This window comes from Staurois parvus, unplaced genomic scaffold (assembly GCF_062004578.1).
Source record: "Staurois parvus isolate SC_StPar_1 unplaced genomic scaffold, SC_StPar_1.0 ptg000013l, whole genome shotgun sequence".
NCBI lineage: Eukaryota > Metazoa > Chordata > Amphibia > Anura > Ranidae > Staurois > Staurois parvus.
Window position 1 is genome coordinate 7761961 of NW_028317809.1, and position 19458 is coordinate 7781418.

The 19458-nt window shown below is 39.2% G+C and overlaps 1 protein-coding gene across 3 annotated transcripts in view; it reads right to left on the bottom strand.

Annotated features, from left to right (window-relative positions):
* Positions 1 to 19458, bottom strand: part of ANTXR2 (ANTXR cell adhesion molecule 2) — a 274337-nt gene that overhangs the window by 238404 nt on the left and 16475 nt on the right. For all 3 annotated transcript variants that reach the window (XM_089675449.1, XM_089675440.1, XM_089675431.1), the window contains exon 3: positions 10431 to 10502. In XM_089675449.1, coding sequence (XP_089531575.1) covers positions 10431 to 10502 — 72 coding nt within the window. The remainder of the gene's footprint in view (positions 1 to 10430; positions 10503 to 19458) is intronic.

Below are 19458 nucleotides of genomic sequence, written 5' to 3' on the forward strand. Positions count from 1 at the left end.
ATGGATCCATGCTTTCATGTTGTTTACGCCAAATTCTGACCCTACCATCTGAATGTTGCAGCTGATATCGAGACTCATCTGACCAGGCAACATTTTTCCAACCTTCTATTGTCCAATTTTGGTGAGCCTGAGTGAATTTGGGCTCAATGATTCAACTGATCCAATAAACACACTTTACAATACCATAAGCAGTCTTATGCACACACACACACACATACTATAAAGCTTCACAGCATTTCATATGGTATGCGACCTCCATGCTTTGACTTGTTACATAAATCTCCAGTTACTATGTAAATAACACAGCATTGTTTAATTGACAGGCTGCCTTTAAAGCCTAGTTATACCTGATTAAAATAGTGCAATTCTCAATCATGTGCCTGGATGCACAGTTCAACAAATGGATTTTTAATTTCTTGTTGGTAGAAAATGAGCTCTTTTAATTAAAACTAGTTAAGCAGAAACATATTACATTCTGCTTTCCTTTCCACTTATATGTTTGGCAATTAGGTAAATCAAGATAAAAACCGGCATTTAATGAACATATGAGAATTTGCCCATAAAGGTTATATAAGATTTTATACCCATTAGCATGGCAGTAATGAACTAATCAGGAATAAAGGGAGCGGTTGGTAACAGTCATGTAGAATATTCCTTGTTGCCTATATCATTTGTTGAAATTTTATTGCTTGCTTTTGTTTTTAGCTGAGTGAAATGTAGTATTTTCTGGAAAAAAAAAAGACCCAGTGATCAAGTAAAAGCTCAAAAGACTCAAAAGGCCCTTATTCTTATAATGTGTTATGAGATGTACTACATAGCATTGTGCCAGAATTAAAAAAGAAATATGGCGTACATCTCTGCAATATATTTACTATATGTTTCCTTGTGTTTTATCCCTTTAAAGATCCTGCAAGTACAGGAAAATACTGTTGATAAGCCAGAAATGCACTCAGCAATTATTTCCTTTTAAAAGGGCCAACATCACACAGCATTTTGTAGACTGAATTTTATTAGTGGTACCTCTTGTATTTTACCAAACGACCTAACCACTTCCACTCTCAGATCTCTGAAGCTTGAACACATGCTCCTTGCTAACGTACAGTTTCTGACCACATCATTTGATGCAATTTCACACACAAAGGAAATCTAAAGTAACGGAATTGAAATACCCATCTAATATAATTTACATAGCTCTGCAGTAGGTATACCCACACCACCAGGTTATTAGCAACAGGTATATTTTTGTATCCTAGATTGTAAGCTCGAAAGAGCAGGGCCCTCGAACCCCTCGTGTAGTGTATTGTTACTGTCTTGTCTCATGTTATGTCCCCCTTGCTACTGTACATACCCTTTGGCGCTATATAAATACTGTATAATAATAATAATAATAATTGAAGTGGCTTGGTGCAGCAGTGAAGAGAAGTGATCATACAAACTTTGGGAATGCTAGTTAATTGATTAAATAAACGGAAAGGATGTACTTTCGCTGCATTTTCCTAACCTGATATAGCTAGGATTCTAGCTTAAATTTTGACATGCTGTGTACATACTCCCTTTGCATGGCTTTATTTATCACAATAGTACTAAACAGGGTCAGGACTGGGGGGTGGGTAATGAGGGGCAGCAAGTATTTACGTGTTGGAAGCACCATGAGGCAGCAAGCAGTAGAGTACATTCAGCTGAGCTGAGAGCCCATCCTCACCCTTCCATCCTTTACTGTTCTGCCCTGCCCTGCCGCCTGCCCCAACTGAAAAGAGTAGACCAAGCAGAGGAGCAGTGATGTCTAAGGTGGTGAGGTCCAATGTCTGGTCTGCACCCGTGACATTATTGGGTGGGGGAGCAGGAAAAATGCACTCTAGAGGTGTCAGACATTTTTTTTTTTGTCTCATCTTGCAACTGTCAGACAAGCAGATGTGGTACTGTAGTGCTAGTATCAGAGATCCCAGCAGCACAATCAGTTGAAATCACATCAGGTGGATAGGGGGGCAATTTGTCATATTAAACCTGGGTCCTGGATGACCTTGTCCCAAAACTCGTGATAGATGGAGCTTGTCACTACAGCAGAAGGGTTAGAGGAGGTAACATCAAGCCTCAAAGTTTACAGATAGTGGTAACTTCTGTTTTATTTTGTTTCATTCTTGTAGTCACATCTGGACTTTGTGATTAACTGCTGAAGGACCGCCCACAGTACATTTACTGCTACAGGACGATTACCGTAGTAATTTGTGATTACCCGCCGGGACCCGGTGATTACTGCCGATCACCGACAGGGAGGAGGGTTGCATTGTTTACCAACAGCCCTCCTCCCCTGTCAGCTTTGGCACACTGCTCTGGATGGCTGAGCAGAGCCATCTAGAGCAGTTTGCTTACAGTGAAGAACACCCACCCCCTAGTAAAACACTCTCATCACACAGCTAATCCTTTGATTATACCTCATGTTAACCCATTCCTGCCCAGTGCCATTAGTACAGTGTCAGTGTCTTATTTTTTTAGCACTGATCACTGTATTGGTGTCACTGGGGATGTCAGTGACACCAAGTCAGTTCCCCCCAGTGTCAGAATGCCCGCCGCTAAAAGTCACAGATCGCCACCATAAGTCGCTGATTGCCATCATTATTAGTATGATAGACCCCATATTTCTCAAAAAAGAATATATGACAATGGCCATTGAAGTTATAAGGGATATTTGCATTCCTTGTGATAGCATTAAAAGCAATCAAACAAAATAATAAAATAAAATGAAAGGGACAGTGTAAAAATAACCCTCCTCCCCCCGCATGTGCACCTGCGTTGACCCTGTGCTGGTATGTAAACAGCGGTTGCATCATGCATGTGAGGTATCGCCACGAACATCAGATCATCAAGGGCAGTAATTCTAACACTAGACCTCCTCTGTAAATCTAAAATGGTAGCTTGTAAAGGCTTTTAAAGTGTTACCTATGGATATTAAAATGTATGCAGTTTGTCGCCATTGCGCGGGACATGCGCAGTTTTAAAGAATGTCATGTTTGGTAACTATTTACTCAACATACCATCATCTTTTATATTCTACCAAATAATTGTCTAATATATTGTGTTTTTGTGCATTAAAAGTAAAAGAAAAGTGTATTTAAAAAAAAAAAATAGCATTTGAAAAATCGCTGCGTGAGTACTATGTGACATAAAAAATTGTAGCACCCAGCATTTTATTCACTAGGGTGTCTGCTTTAAAATATATATATATAATGTTTGGAGGTTCAAAATAATTTCCTAGCAAAAAAAACTGATTTTTTTTTCATGTGAACGAAAAAAGTGTCAGAAAAGGCTTGGTCTTCAGCTGGTTCGAAGAGTGAATGACGTGTGGCATAAACTTCTAATGCTGGGCATAAGATGCCCCCACCCCCAAAAATGACCCCTTTTTGGAAAGTAGACACCCCAAACTATTTGCTGAGAGACATGTTGAGTCAATAGAAGGATTTTTGTATTACCAAACGTTTTTGGAATATGACAAAAAAAATGTTTTTTTTAACACAAAATTGTCACAATTGATTTATTGCTCACACATGCCATGGGTATATGTGGAATTTCTCCCCAAAATACAAAACTTCTCCCGAGTATGGGGATACCACATGTGAGAGACTTTTTGGCAGTCTAGTCAAGTACACGACCGCAAAATCCAATAAGAACCTTCAGGCTTTTAAAGGGCTTTATTTTCTCCTTACAATTGCTGACTATCACAGTTTTGGAGGCCCTGAAATGCCAGGATAGCACCAACCCCCCCCCCCCACCAAATGACCCCTTTTTGGAAAGTAGACACCCCAAGGAATTTGATAGGAAGCATGGTGAGTATTTTTCAGATCTTGTTTGTTGCCACAAGTTTTTAGAAAATAAAGAAAGAAAACAAAAACATATTTGTTCTTTTCTTTTTTTATGTCTAAACCTTGTGAGAAAATTTTAGATCTCAAAAATACTCACCATGCCTCTTTTTAAATTCCTTGGGGTGTCTACTTTCCAAAAGGGGGTCATTTGGGGGATTTGGTGCTATCCTGGCATTTCAAGGCCTCCGAAACTGTGATAGATAGTGAGGAAGTTACGCACCTTCAGGCTTTGATTATTGGATTTCAGGCTTCTGTATGTGGCTAGGCACCCAAAACATCTCACACGTGGTATCCCCATACTTGGTAGAAGTAGCAAAATTTATGTTGGGGTGTAATTCCACATATATCCGTGGATTGTGTGAGAAATATATAATTTAAATGACAACTTTGTGTAAGAAAAAAAATGTTTTTGTCATTTTCCAAAAACTTGTGAAAAAATAAATCTTCCATGGACTCTCAGCAGATAGCTTAGGGTGTCTATTTTCTGAAAAGGGGTCATTTGGGGGTGTTTGTGCTGTCCTAGTATTTTAGCACCTCAAGCAATGATGGGCAGTCAGAAAGTAAAAGCTATGTAAATTCCATTATCTATACCATAGTTTGTAGATGCTATAACATTCACACAAAGCAATCAATACACACTGATTGGAAATTTTTTAACCAAAAACATGTAGCAGAATACATTTTGGCCTAAATTTATGATGAATTTGAGTTTTTTGGATATTTTTATAACAGAAATTGGAAAATCTTTTTTATTTTTTTTTATTTTTTTTGTTTATAGTGCCAAAAATAAAAAGCACACAGGTGATCAAATACCACCGAAAGAAAGCTCTATTTGTGTGAAAAAAGGACATAAATTTAATTGTGCATGACCGCACAATTGTCAGTTAAACTAGTCAGCGCTGTATAGCAAAAAAAATTGCAGTATCTATACCATAGTTTGTTGACACTATAACTTTCACACAAAGCAATCAATATAAACTTATTGGGATTTTTTTTTACCAAAAATATATAGCAGAATACATGTTGGCCTAAATTTATGACTAACTTTGAGTTTACTATATATATTTTGTAGCCAAAAGTAAAAAATATTGTTTTTCTTCATGTGTTTCTGTCTTTTTTTGTTTATAGCGCAAAAAATAAAAAGCGCACAGGTGTTCAAATACCACCAAAAGAAAGCTCAATTTGTGTGAAAAAAGGACGTAAATTTTGTTTGGCTACAGCATTACATGACCGCGCAATTATCAGTTGAAATAGTGCAGTGCCGAATAGCAAAAAGAGGCCTGGTCTTTAAGGGGGGTAAATCCTCAGGATGGCAAGTGGTTAAATTCAGGAAGAAATTGTAGGGGAATTTAGTTTAGGTGTAGGGGATAGTAAGATGAGTCAGAAAGCTCTTTATTATTTAGAAAAGCACAAACCAACATCTCCTAGATCTTGGGTTTGTGCTGTATACAGATTAAAATTAGTCCTGCTTAAATAAGAGACAAATGTTGCCTCCTGTTGCTCTTTCTAGTAGTAGTTTTTTCTTTCAATTAATCACATGATATGGGTAGGTGTGCTTTAAAAAAGGAGATGTGATTGGCATCTACAGCACCACCATCATGGAATATTAACACACTCAGCTAATGACTCTTTATAAACCGTGATGAGGAAAGAAAAAAAGTACGTATGAAGAGGAGAAAACTAGATGAGCACAAGGAATAGACAATGCATATTACGTAGTTGCCCAGGAATGTTGTTTACTGTCCATTGGTTACATAAGGTCATATAAGGATCTGTTGAGTAAGGATTTACTAAGGAAGGAAGATATTAGGATGGAAGTATTGTTTAAACTTTAACTTGATTATTTGACTTGTAAGATATAAAAAGAACATTGATGTGTCCTATTGTAGAGAAACATAATTATAACCATTATATTTTATGTGGTTAATAGAAGAAAAATAAAACAAAGGAGAATTTCTTAACATATTCTTTTTTCTTAACATATTTAGATAATCTCAGAACAGATTTGCTGACATGCTTTTACCATTAATGAACATAATATGACACAACCACAGATACACTTAAGTTCCAGATGTATTGTAAACTGTATAACTTAAATGAGCAGAATCAGATCAGGATTAATTAAACCATAACCACAGAAGCAAATAAAATTGCTTGTCTTAAAAAGTCTGATATATAAGCAAGGAGATTAATGACAACAAATTACAGTATGTTTGAAATGCTAGTTTTATTCTGGAAATTATGAGCTGAAGCTGTAACTGAGAATAATAAAACAAAAAAACTTTAACCAAAAAGTTAAGATGTGTGGGATTCACCATATGCGAATAAACATTTTACATATCTTCCTGTTTATGTCTGACACCAATCCAATAAACTTCACAAAGCATGGATGGAGCCAGATTGCAACATTCTTTTTCTGAGAACGAACACCATGCCAAAGCTTGGTCATGTTCATGTACAATAACATTTTCTTCTATACCTGTGCACTCGACAAAACATGCATGTTTAATTATTCTTTAGTGACCTATCATATGTCAGTTTATCAGGAGAAATGCATTGCTTGATTGTTCACACATTGCAGAGCAATACAATGTTGAATGATTTCTGCTTTAATGGATAAGTTCACCTTCAGGAACATGTTTAGACGTTCCACCCATTTTAGGGTGGAACATGTAACATGTTCCTGCTCCTGCAGTCGCTCCTCAATTCCCACAATTCCTTTGACAACACATTGGGGGTCTTCTCCCCCATATCTGCGGTCACTAATTGAAAAGTGAGTGGTCATGAGGGGCTTCACCCACACGGCCTTGTCATTCATTCACAGAGTTCTGTGAATGAATGAACTACAACTACCAACAGCTTGAGGAAGTTGGACTGTAGTTTTCAATGAGCTACCAGGGCACTGTTAAGATATTTAGGTAGTTCATTGATTCTTCCTGTCGTGCAACTGCCTGCTAACACGAGGTACGAGCAGACAGCTTACACTGACAGTCTGCAGGAGTCCTGCATTGCATCTGCAATCTACTGATCACGGGTGCAATGCTTTGCAGGCTCCTAGTAAAAAAAAAAAATAATAATAATAAATGCACATTTTTTTACCTGCAAAAAGATGTGAATTAATTTTTTTTTCCCAAAGGTGAACCTATCCTTTAATTGTTAAAGGAGTAACATTGTTGTATATTGTAATAAAAGATGTTATAGTGAGCGCGACTTAAATACAAAAAGTGTATCGATGTGTATACACAAAAACGTTAGTGAGCAGCTGATACACCAAAAATGTAACCAAGTAAAACCTCCAAATCGAACATATATATTAAATAAATGGTGCAGCGCTAAATACTAGAGCACAGTTTATACACACAATATATAAACATGCATGATATCACTCTAAGGGTGATCAATAAATACAAAAGTTCAATGTAATAGTGCGGATCATGGAGAGATCCCAATTCAAGGTGAGTGGACGTCCTGATCCAAGGTGTGATGGTGGGTGTGATCACACAAATAGGTGAAAAACGCACTCACCAGATGTGCGTTTAATATACGCAATATGCAATCCTGCGTCACCAGGCCATAAAACGATCATCAGATCCCAGATCAGATTGTACCCAGATCACCATCCCGGTTCCACAGAAGTGAAGTCATCTGAAACCGCTACCAGGTATCACCACCAGGGTCCCGAGTCCTCTAGATGGGCACTGCGAATGATAGCACATAGGGTCCAGAGCCCTGGACCCTATGAATACGTGCATCGCACGAAACGCGTCAGGGGGGCAGCAGCAGTAGGACACCTAACCACCTAGGAATGCATATGGTCAGTAAACTTTTTGGTTAATCTTTTATGTACCCCACACCAACCAACCTTGAATAAAAGCATCTAAAGCAGTATCACGCTATGAGGTCTCTTATTGGGCACTCTGTGTGAGTGCTATCATTCGCAGTGCCCATCTGGAGGACTCAGGACCCTGGTGGTGATACCTGGTAGCGGTTTCAGATGACTTCACTTCTGTGGAACCGGGATGGTGATCTGGGTACAATCTGATCTGGGATCTGATGATCGTTTTATGGCCTGGTGACGCAGGATTGCATATTGCGTATATTAAACGCACATCTGGTGAGTGCGTTTTTCACCTATTTGTGTGATCACACCCACCATCACACCTTGGATCAGGACGTCCACTCACCTTGAATTGGGATATCTCCATGATCCGCACTATTACATTGAACTTTTGTATTTATTGATCACCCTTAGAGTGATATCATGCATGTTTATATATTGTGTGTATAAACTGTGCTCTAGTATTTAGCGCTGCACCATTTATTTAATATATTGTTGTATATTGGTTGTTGTCAGGGGTCAACCAATGAATTGGGTGCATTTCTGAGACCTGAGTAAGAGGCAGGACCTGTCTGTGAACAGTCAATGCAGCAGTTATGTAATCATTACTATTCTGGGCCTGGGAAAAGCAATTTTGGCACCAAAGTCGAGTAAAAGAATGAGACCAGTTTATCAGCAGCAGCGGAAACTAAAATAGAGATCAGTCTAAGTAACCTATTGATGGAATGGTATCATCTTTTCTATGCTGTAACATGGTCATTGTGGTCAGACATCAATCCTAATGGGACAAATGTTGACCTATGCAATAATCAATTGTTATAGTTAAAGTGGAACTAAACCTATCCGTGTAACGGCTTCCAAAACAGTCAAGGCATGCTGGGAAATGAGAACTGTCACAGTCTCTTGTGTTCTCAACAGAAAGTCATCAAATGGCTGGTGTCGTAACTGATCACATGTGCAGCCAGGGCTGCTGTTAGAAACCATGGGGTCCCATACAGCCAACCTAAGAGCCCCCCCCCCCAAAACAAAAACCACAGTTGTGAATGAACACAATGCATGATAGATACCAATCAATCATTGTATTCAGCTGCCAGCTGAAAGGACAGGAGGGAAGCCCTGACTATCTCCTGACCTGATTGGACTATGATGCAAAAGTGAGTCCCAAACAGATCTATTGCAAAGTGTCTTACCTAGAGATCCTGCCGGTAACAATGCATCCTCTTGTAGGCTGATAACATGCAGGCCACTGTCTGTGGATTAACAGTAGCATTTTCAGCTTACTGTGCAAGCTCCTTCATTGGTTGTTTGGCTGCCTATCAGGTCTATCAGATGAAGGAGCTTGCGTGGCAGGCTGAAAACACTGCTGTCATTCAAGAGGCATTGGCCTAATGTTGTTAACCTTCAATAGGGAGCACTGCTACTGACAGCATCTCCAGATAAGTCATTTCCATAAGAAACTGTATAGTGTGAGAAATGATGCCAAAAAAACAGATTTAGGGTTTACATACACTTTTAGAAACCTGATTGGCTGTACAGAGATACTGCACTTTGTCTTGTTATTATTGCTCTCTGTACTGCTTTGGAAAAATTTGTCCGATTTCTTATACTTTTACAAAGGCTTAGCCATTTTACCTTCACCGTGAAAACATCAAAAACCCCAGAGGTAGCTCAATCCTCATACTGGGCATCCAAACCGAAGCATAATTCCAAATACTAACTTTCCCAATCAGTCTTCACAATAATAGATAAGTAGAGGGAAGATACAGGTAGACAACCTCATTATATTCCTCTAATGCAGGCCATAGATGGGACGTTTATCGGCCGAATGAATAATCGGCCGATATTAACACCATTAGTGGGGCAATGTCGATTTTCACGGTTCTTCTCGTTCCTTTTTATCGGTCATGCTGGAAAATCTACGAAAAATGCCCATTTTTCGTAAGCATTGGTGGCAGCACTGGTAGCAGCAACGACCAATTTTTCGTTTATCGGCCGACAATTCAGCCGATAAACATCCGTCTATGGCCAGCATAAAGCTGGCAAAACACTATATAATCTGATTGCACATTTTCTGTACAATGTTCTTTAGCTGTACCAAAAACTATGTAAAATTAAATCATATCTAAACAATCTATTCAATTTGTACTCAAACAACCAGGCACTTGCACTACAAAATTGTTGGTAGATCTAAAGAAGATTGTACAATCAGATTGTATAGTTTATGAGCCTAATGCTGGGTCCTCCCATGAACTTTTTTTCATTTAACTCATAGATCTGAACAAAGAAGCTTACAGATCGCTGTACTAACACATCGAATGCTGCGACCCCCCTCCCCCCCGCTGAGTTATTGTGTTCTGACAGGGAGACTACCCTCCCCCTCACCAGGACACACTGATCAGTGCTAGCAACCAATGATGATTGAATGCCAATTGGATGCTGGTTTACCAGCATGCCTGTTCGACAGAAGCCAGTCTTCTGTCGGATGGGGAGCTGTATGTACAGGTCAAAAGTCATCTGGTTCCTGCAACCAACCATTTCCGACCAATTATTCAGCAGTGTGTACCCAGCTTAAGGGAACATTTGTCCTTGTGACAACTATGACCTTGTTGGTCCTCATGTAACCACAATAGAGGCAAGTGTGACTCATGTTCCTTCCATCACAATGTTGTTTTGCTGTTCAAAGGAGGTAGTATCCTCATAAACCAAATGTCTGAAATAGTAAAAATGAAGCTTACCTTACAAATCTCTGGGTTAGATTAGCCACAAATTGATATATCTCTATCCAGTTATTTGCTACACTCCCCGACCTTAAAAAAGAAAAAAAAAACGAAAATTAAAAAAAATATAAAAAGTACCAAAATAAACAGTATATGTGATAAGGCTGCAAGTAAAAATAAGTGTTATACAGATTAGATAGATAGATAGATAGATAGATAGATAGATAGATAGATAGATCCCTCTCTGTTGGAGTTCCCCAAGGCTCTGTCCTCGGGCCGCTTCTCTTCTCCATCTACACCTCTTCCCTTGGCCAACCGATACACTCCCACGGCTTCAACTACCACCTCTATGCCGATGACCTCTCTACCCCTCGCCTCATCCCTTCAGTCTCCGCCCGAATCACCTGCCTACTGAACGACATATCAGACTGGATGTCACTCCACTTCCTCAAATTAAACCTTTCCAAAACCGAGCTCCTAGTTTTCCCCCCAGCTCGTGCCCCCCCCTAACCTCTCCATCACGACCAACAACGCCACCATCAGTCCCACCCCGCAAGCCAAAGTTCTAGGTGTCACTCTAGACTCCAACCTATCCTTCCAGCCCCATGTCCAATCGCTAGAAAATTCATGCAGGCTCCACCTCCGCAACATCTCCAAAATACGTTCCTTCCTAACCCCAGACACTACTAAACAACTCATTCACTCCCTTATTATCTCACGACTCGACTACTGCAACTCCCTTCTCACCGGCCTATCTCATCGCAGACTCTCCCTGCTTCAGTCTATCCTGAACTCAGCGGCCAGACTCCTCCACCTTACCAACCGCTCCGTATCCGCCACACCCCTCTGTCATTCCCTCCACTGGCTTTCGATTGCCCAATGTATAAAATTCAAACTACTAACAGTGATGTACAAAGCCATTCATAACATTGCCCCATACTACTTTACCGACCTGATACCCAAATACCACCCAACACGTACTCTTCGCTCCTCACAAGACCTCCTACTCTCCAGTTCCCTGGTCTCCTCCTCCCATGCCCGACTCCAGGACTTCTCCAGGTCTTCCCCCATCCTCTGGAACTCACTACCCCAATCCATCAGACTGTCATCTACCCTCCTCACCTTTAGGCGCACCCTGAAAACCCATCTCTTCAGGGAAGCCTACCCAGTCCTCACCTAACAGCCGATATCCTCCACTCCTCCTACCACTCCATCCCCCACAGCCATTTCCTCCTGTACCACTATCCCCTCCCTCCTAGATTGTAAGCTCCAAGGAGCAGGGCCCTCGAACCCCTCGTGTATTGTATTGTTACTGTATTGTCTCATGTACTGTCCCCCACTATAATGTACAGCGCTGAGCAAACTTTTTGGCACTATATAAATACTGTATTATAATAATAATAATTATAGATAGATAGATAGATAGATATCTAGAAATATAAAGCAATACAGTATAATAAAAAGCTTACAGAATTTGTCTCTGGATCATCTTCGGGCTTATGGTTCTAAAGGTTTAATGTCTGGCTATCTTGTTGATCCATTGTGCTTTCAGAGATAGACTTGGAAAATGTAGGCAGATCTGGAAGTTTGGCTTCACTCAGACCCAGATTTCTGCATGCTTGTTCCAGGTCTGTGACTCAAAGGATTAAGGCAACACAGCCATGCAGCTAGCTTTTTCAGAATTAGATCAGCAATGCAGCCTACAGTATTCCCTCAGTACCAGTTTCCTTTACCAAAAATATCAGAATAGACATACAGAAATTGCTACTGTTGACTTGTTTTTAAAGGTACAATCTCCAGGGATATCATTCATATCTTGCCTTCAAGTCATCAACTCACTAAGTCATGAAGACATGATCAATATAGTGTCCAGAGCCTAAGCAATTGATGCTTCCAGATTTCTGTCCTCCAAAGTTTACCTTTAAAGAATTACTGTACATTTAACATTTAAAGAGAAGTATGGGACATAAAAAGTATACCCACATACTCACCACGCGGATGCAGTATCAATCTGATGCGAATATTTCTCCTGCCACCTCTACAGCAAGAACTGTGCGATCAAAGACTGCTAATTGCTCAGTTCTCAGTCTTCAGTGAGCAGTGACTGTCAGTATCCACTCTGTGCTCTGCATCTCCAGTGTTCAGTGGACTGAGGGGGCAGGAGCAGCTGGTCCAGGCTTTCAGTGGCTGTCTGAGAGGCTAAGCTAGGTGCCAGTCAGGCATCTGGTGGATCTGAACGTAAAGTTGGGATCTCTCCAGAGTCTGGACCGGATCTGTGACGTCAGCCGACAGTGGACACATCTCCGTTTACATCTGATGCTCCATAGAGGGAAATGGATGTTCAGATCAGGTCTGCCTAAAAAAACAGACAGGTGGACCTGATGTGTCTGTTTACACCCACCTGCATCCGATCCAATCTAATAAAAACAGATGGATGGGGATCCGTTCGCCATCCGTCTAGTGGATCGGCTCGGATGACAGTCAGATGTAAATGGACAGGCATCCGACCTCCCATAGAAGAAAACAGGCTGTGTTGATGTCCGGGTGTTTACATCTGACTACCCAAACAGGAAAGTGGGCTGTTTTTGCTCTGCGTAAGCAGAGTGGGCACAGATCTGTCATCTGCCTGTTCAGCAGGGATCAGTGGACAGATCCCACCACTGAGCAGATGGATCCGCTGGCAAAGTCAGCCCATGTGAAAGGGGCCTAACTGCTACATTTGCAGGAGAGTTTGCTGTGTTGAAAACCGACAGACTTACTTTCCAGCTTTAAATGAAAATAAAGGAAAAAAAGCCTAAAAAAGAAAATGAATGCAGCTGTCGCATCTAAGAATTGGTAAGCTCCAATATTATAAAGGTTTGCTTTTAGGTTTAAACCCACTTTAAGTAAAGATAAAATATGTTATGCTAAAATGATATCAATTTCCTTTAATGGAAGAGAAGAGAGATGAAGATGGTTGTGTACAGATATCCCAGTAATGTCATTAAGGCAGCGCCCTCAGCATCAGCTTCCTACAGCACTACACACAGCACTGGGCTGATGCTATAATTCAGCAAATGACACATGCACTGCTGGCTTTCAAAGCATTACCGGTTTTAACTATTAAACAGCCTGGGTTGTTTTTATCTAAAGAAACTATGCAACCAGCCCTGACTGTAAAGTTACAAACTAATATATCATGCACATTTTCATATCCTTCTTTTTGGGAGTATTAAATATTTCTATATTGTTTTCAGGCCACATGCAGCCCTCTAACTCCTTCTTTGGGGCTCTCACATAGTTTAAGGATTTAAATGAGGTTCAAGCCTGTGCTTCAGTTGATAAAGACTACAGCTAAATGTTTTCGGAATTTTCGATAGTATACATCATAGATTGTTGTATGTTACAATTGTTACTATAATGTAAGTTACCAATTAAAACTGAAGTTTAGTATTTTTTTGGGGGGGATACAGGACCAAAAATATTATTGATGTGTAATGTTGTATGTCCAGTATTCTGACTAACAGCATCATGTGAATTCCCACAGCACCAGATGATAGCCACTCAGGGCAATATTGGTTGCTATTAAAGAGGTACTAAAGGGAAGTGTGTAACAAGAGGCAAAAGCCTGTTGGTAATGGGGTACATACCATTACACATAACTGTTTGGTGCTGTATAAAATTAAAAACAAAAAACAAACTTCAGCTTTAAGTAGATGTGACTCTTAATTACACACAATGTGAAAATGTATTCCACTCAATTTGGACCACTTAGTAGGACTGCATTTTAGGTTTGGGTATTACAAGGGTTCAAGGTGAATCCAGTATGTTCACAGTTTGTGGTCTCAGTGAACTAATGAAGGATTTTGCCGCAATATTAGCAACAAAATGCCCTTTGCCCCTTATTGGCCATTGAAATTAGGCCAGATGGTTTTGAAAAGCCTATAAGGGAGCTTTGGATCATTCAGCCCCTAGTTATAAAAGGGTGGGTTCCCATCAGCTATAGTGACAATATAAATACATATAATAAGTGCACATCCAGAAAATAAATATTAAATAAACAGAAGACTGTAATAATAATGACACCAAACAGTCCAGCAAATTTGAACATCATCCACATGGTGTGAAAGATCAAGAAATAATTTCAAAGAAAGTTGAGCTTTCAACTCTTCACCCGTCAAGTGAAAAAACGCTTGAAAAGGACGATCAAACCACCTTGTGTCCTCCACTATAATAAAAAATGGTCTCTTACCAAATACAAAATGAACCCATCACAGAAATCATTGCTCCTCTTTCCCCTGAAGACACTGTTTGACAGCAAAATGCGTGGGAAAGGGTCATGATGGTGATGACTTTTTGCCTGCCAGGTGGATGCAGGCAAGGTGCTGCTGTTGTGACTGCATGTTGTTTTTAACCTAAATTTGTAAGTACCTGTCTATGTTTTAATAAACATGTACTGTATGTGAGTGGTTTTACACTATATGCATCCTCTGTTCACAGTACACATGCTGTCTGGCATGATATTCTGATATATGGAGCCATTGAACTTAATACAATTGGTTTGTTATAGCTAGAGATGAGCGAATTATTCAAAAATTCGATTCGGCTGATTCGCCGAATTTGAGGAAGAAATTCGATTCGATGCGAATTTATTCGCTACGAATTTAACTTATAAAAAGGGTTTCTAGGCTTCAGAGAGCCTTTAAATTAGTGCAGAACACTGTACCTTTAATTTAAATGCCCTTGGAGATGAGGAAGGAGAAGGAGAAGGAGAAGGAGAAGGATGAGAAGAAGAAGAAGGAGAAGGATGAGAAGAAGGAGAAGGAGAAGGATGAGAAGAAGGAGAAGGAGAAGGATGAGAAGAAGGAGAAGGATGAGAAGAAGGAGAAGGAGAAGGATGAGAAGAAGGAGAAGGATGAGAAGAAGGAGAAGGATGAGAAGAAGGAGAAGGATGAGAAGAAGGAGAAGGATGAGAAGAAGGAGAAGGATGAGAAGAAGGATGAGAAGAAGGATGAGAAGAAGGAGAAGGATGAGAAGGAGAAGGATGAGAAGAAGAAGAAGGATGAGAAGAAGAAGAAGGATGAGAAGAAGAAGAAGAAGGATGAGAAGAAGAAGAAGGATGAGAAGAAGAAGAAGGATGAGAAGAAGAAGAAGGATGAGAAGAAGAAGAAGGATGAGAAGAAGGAGAAGGATGAGAAGAAGAAGAAGGATGAGAAGAAGGAGAAGGATGAGAAGAAGAAGAAGGATGAGAAGAAGAAGAAGAAGGATGAGAAGAAGAAGAAGAAGGATGAGAAGAAGAAGAAGGATGAGAAGAAGAAGAAGGATGAGAAGAAGAAGAAGGATGAGAAGAAGAAGAAGGATGAGAAGAAGGAGAAGGATGAGAAGAAGAAGAAGGATGAGAAGAAGGAGAAGGATGAGAAGAAGATGAAGGATGAGAAGAAGAAGAAGGATGAGAAGAAGGAGAAGGATGAGAAGAAGAAGAAGGATGAGAAGAAGGAGAAGGATGAGAAGAAGAAGAAGGATGAGAAGAAGAAGAAGGATGAGAAGAAGGAGAAGGATGAGAAGAAGAAGAAGGATGAGAAGAAGAAGAAGGATGAGAAGAAGGAGAATTCCAAGCCGGCAAAAAGTGTATCTGCAGAGCTCCGCTATTTCTTAGCGGAGCTCTGCAGATACACTTTTTGCCGGCTTGGAATTCTTCTTATTTTCATCCTACTTCTTCTTCTTCATCCTCATCCTCTTCTTCTTCTTCTGAGGATGAGTATGAGGATGAAGAAGAAGAAGTAGGATGAAAATAAGAAGAATTCCAAACCGGCAAAAAGTGTATCTGCAGAGCTCCGCTAAGTGTATCTGCAGAGCTCCTCTATTTCTGACAGTTCTCTGACATTCACATTTACAGCGGTTGAAACATTGTATCTATTTGTTTCCATAAATGGAAACAAATAGATACAATGTTTCAACCGCTGAGCTCTGCAGATACACTTAGCGGAGCTCTGCAGATACACTTAGCGGAGCTCTGCAGATACACTTTTTGCCGGCTTGGAATTCTTCTTATTTTCATCCTACTTCTTCTTCTTCTTTATCCTCATCCTCATCCTCAGAAGAAGAAGAAGATGAGGATGAGGAAGAAGAAGAAGTAGGATGAAAATAAGAAGAATTCCAATCCGGCAAAAAGTGTATCTGCAGAGCTCCTCTATTCTGCAGATACACTTAGAGGAGCTCTGCAGATACACTTTTTGCCGGCTTGGAATTCTTCTTATTTTCATCCTACTTCTTCTTCTTCTTCTTCTTCTTCTTCTTCTTCATCCTCATCCTCAGAAGAAGAAGAGGATGAGGATGAGGATGAGGATGAAGAAGAAGAAGTAGGATGAAAATAAGAAGAATTCCAAGCCGGCAAAAAGTGTATCTGCAGAGCTCCGCTAAGTGTATCTGCAGAGCTCCGCTATTTCTGACAGTTCTCTGACATTCACTCCATACAGCGGTTGAAACATTGTATCTATTTGTTTCCATAAATGGAAACAAATAGATACAATGTTTCAACCGCTGTATGGAGTGAATGTCAGAGAACTGTCAGAAATAGCGGAGCTCTGCAGATACACTTAGCGGAGCTCTGCAGATACACTTTTTGCCGGCTTGGAATTCTTATTTTCATCCTACTTCTTCTTCTTCTTCATCCTCATCCTCTTCTTCTTCTTCTGAGGATGAGGATGAAGAAGAAGAAGAAGAAGAAGTAGGATGAAAATAAGAAGAATTCCAAGCCGGCAAAAAGTGTATCTGCAGAGCTCCTCTATTCTGCAGATACACTTAGAGGAGCTCTGCAGATACACTTTTTGCCGGCTTGGAATTCTTCTTATTTTCATCCTACTTCTTCTTCTTCTTCATCCTCATCCTCATCCTCAGAAGAAGAAGAAGAGGATGAGGATGAAGAAGAAGTAGAAGAAGAAGAAGTAGGATGAAAAGAAGAATGAAAAGAAGAAGAATGAAAAGAAGAAGAAGAAGAATGAAAAGAAGAATGAGAAGAATGAAAAGATTCTTCTTCTTCTTTTCGTTCTTCTTTTCATTCTTCTTCTTCTTTTCATTCTTCTTCTTCTTCTTTTCATTCTTCTTTTCATTCTTCTTTTCATTCTTCTTCTCATTCTTCTTCTCATTCTTCTTCTTCTTTTCATTCTTCTTTTCATTCTTTTCATTCTTCTTTTCATTCTTCTTCTTCTTCTTTTCATTCTTCTTTTCATTCTTCTTTTCATTCTTCTTCTCATTCTTCTTCTCATGAAGAAGAAAAGAAGAATGAGAAGAATGAAAAGAAGAATGAAAAGAAGAAGAATGAAAAGAAGAATGAAAAGAAGAAGAATGAAAAGAAGAATGAAAAGAAGAAGAATGAAAAGAAGAATGAGAAGAAGAATGAAAAGAAGAATGAAAAGAAGAAGAAGAAGAATGAAAAGAAGAAGAAGAATGAAAAGAAGAATGAAAAGAAGAAGAATGAAAAGAAGAAGAAGAATGAAAAGAAGAAGCAGAATGAAAAGAAGAAGAAGAATGAAAAGAAGAATGAAAAGAAGAAGAAGAAGAATGAAAAGAAGAATGAGAAGAATGAAAAGATTCTTCTTCTTCTTTTCATTCTTCTTTTCATTCTTCTTCTTTTCATTCTTCTTCTTCTTTTCATTCTTCTTTTCATTCTTCTCATTCTTCTTCTCATTCTTCTTTTCATGAAGAAGAAAAGAAGAATGAGAAGAATGAAAAGAAGAATGAAAAGAAGAAGAATGAAAAGAAGAATGAGAAGAAGAATGAAAAGAAGAATGAAAAGAAGAATGAGAAGAATGAAAAGAAGAATGAGAAGAATGAAAAGAAGAAGAAGAATGAAAAGAAGAATGAAAAGAAGAAGAAGAATGAAAAGAAGAAGAATGAAAAGAAGAATGAAAAGAAGAATGAAAAGAAGAATGAAAAGAAGAAGAATGAAAAGAAGAAGAAGAAGAATGAAAAGAAGAATGAAAAGAAGAATGAGAAGAATGAAAAGATTCTTCTTCTTCTTCTTTTCATTCTTCTTCTTCTTTTCATTCTTCTTCTTCTTTTCATTCTTCTTTTCATTCTTCTCATTCTTCTTTTCATTCTTCTTCTTTTCATTCTTCTTTTCATTCTTCTCATTCTTCTTTTCATTCTTCTTTTCATTCTTCTTCTTCTTTTCATTCTTCTTCTTTTCATTCTTCTTTTCATTCTTCTCATTCTTCTTTTCATTCTTCTTTTCATTCTTCTTTTCATGAAGAAGAAAAGAAGAATGAAAAGAAGAATGAAAAGAAGAAGAAGAATGAAAAGAAGAATGAGAAGAAGAATGAAAAGAAGAATGAAAAGAAGAATGAGAAGAATGAAAAGAAGAAGTATTCCAGTACAGCAAAAAGTGTATCTGCAGAGAGCTCCGCTATTTCTGACAGTTCTCTGACAGTTCCAGCGGTTGACAGCGGTTGAAACATTGTATCTATTTATTTCCGAATAAAAACATCTGTATCCTAAATGGAAACAAATAGATACAATGTTTCAACCGCTGTACATGTGAAGGAACTGTCAGAGAACTGTCAGAAATAGCGGAGCTCTCTGCAGGGACACTTTTGCCGGCTGATCGGGAAAAATCCGATTCGCGCACCCGAATTATGCAAATATTCGGATTCGACGCGAATCAAATTTTTCCTGAAATTCGAAACGAATTCCACTTCGCCTGGTTCGATTCGCTCATCTCTAGTTATAGCCTTAGGAGGATACCTGGATGTTTGAGATCATCATGCTGTTTTGATATACTGTATGTGATAGGGTTCATTTATATTTGGTAAGAGTCTATTGTTGTTTGTGATGGAGGGCACAAGGTGTTTTCATCGTCCTTTCAATTGTTTTCCACTTGACGGGTAAAGAGTTAAACGTTCTACTTTATTTGAACTTTTATCTTGATTTTTCATAGCATGTAATTATATTCACATTTGCTGGACTGTTTGGTGTAATTATTATTATGGAAAGGTCTCAATCTCCCCTTTCGATTGTGACTTTTTCCGATCACGTGACCGCTGTGATGGCGAATCACGGCAGTCACCTG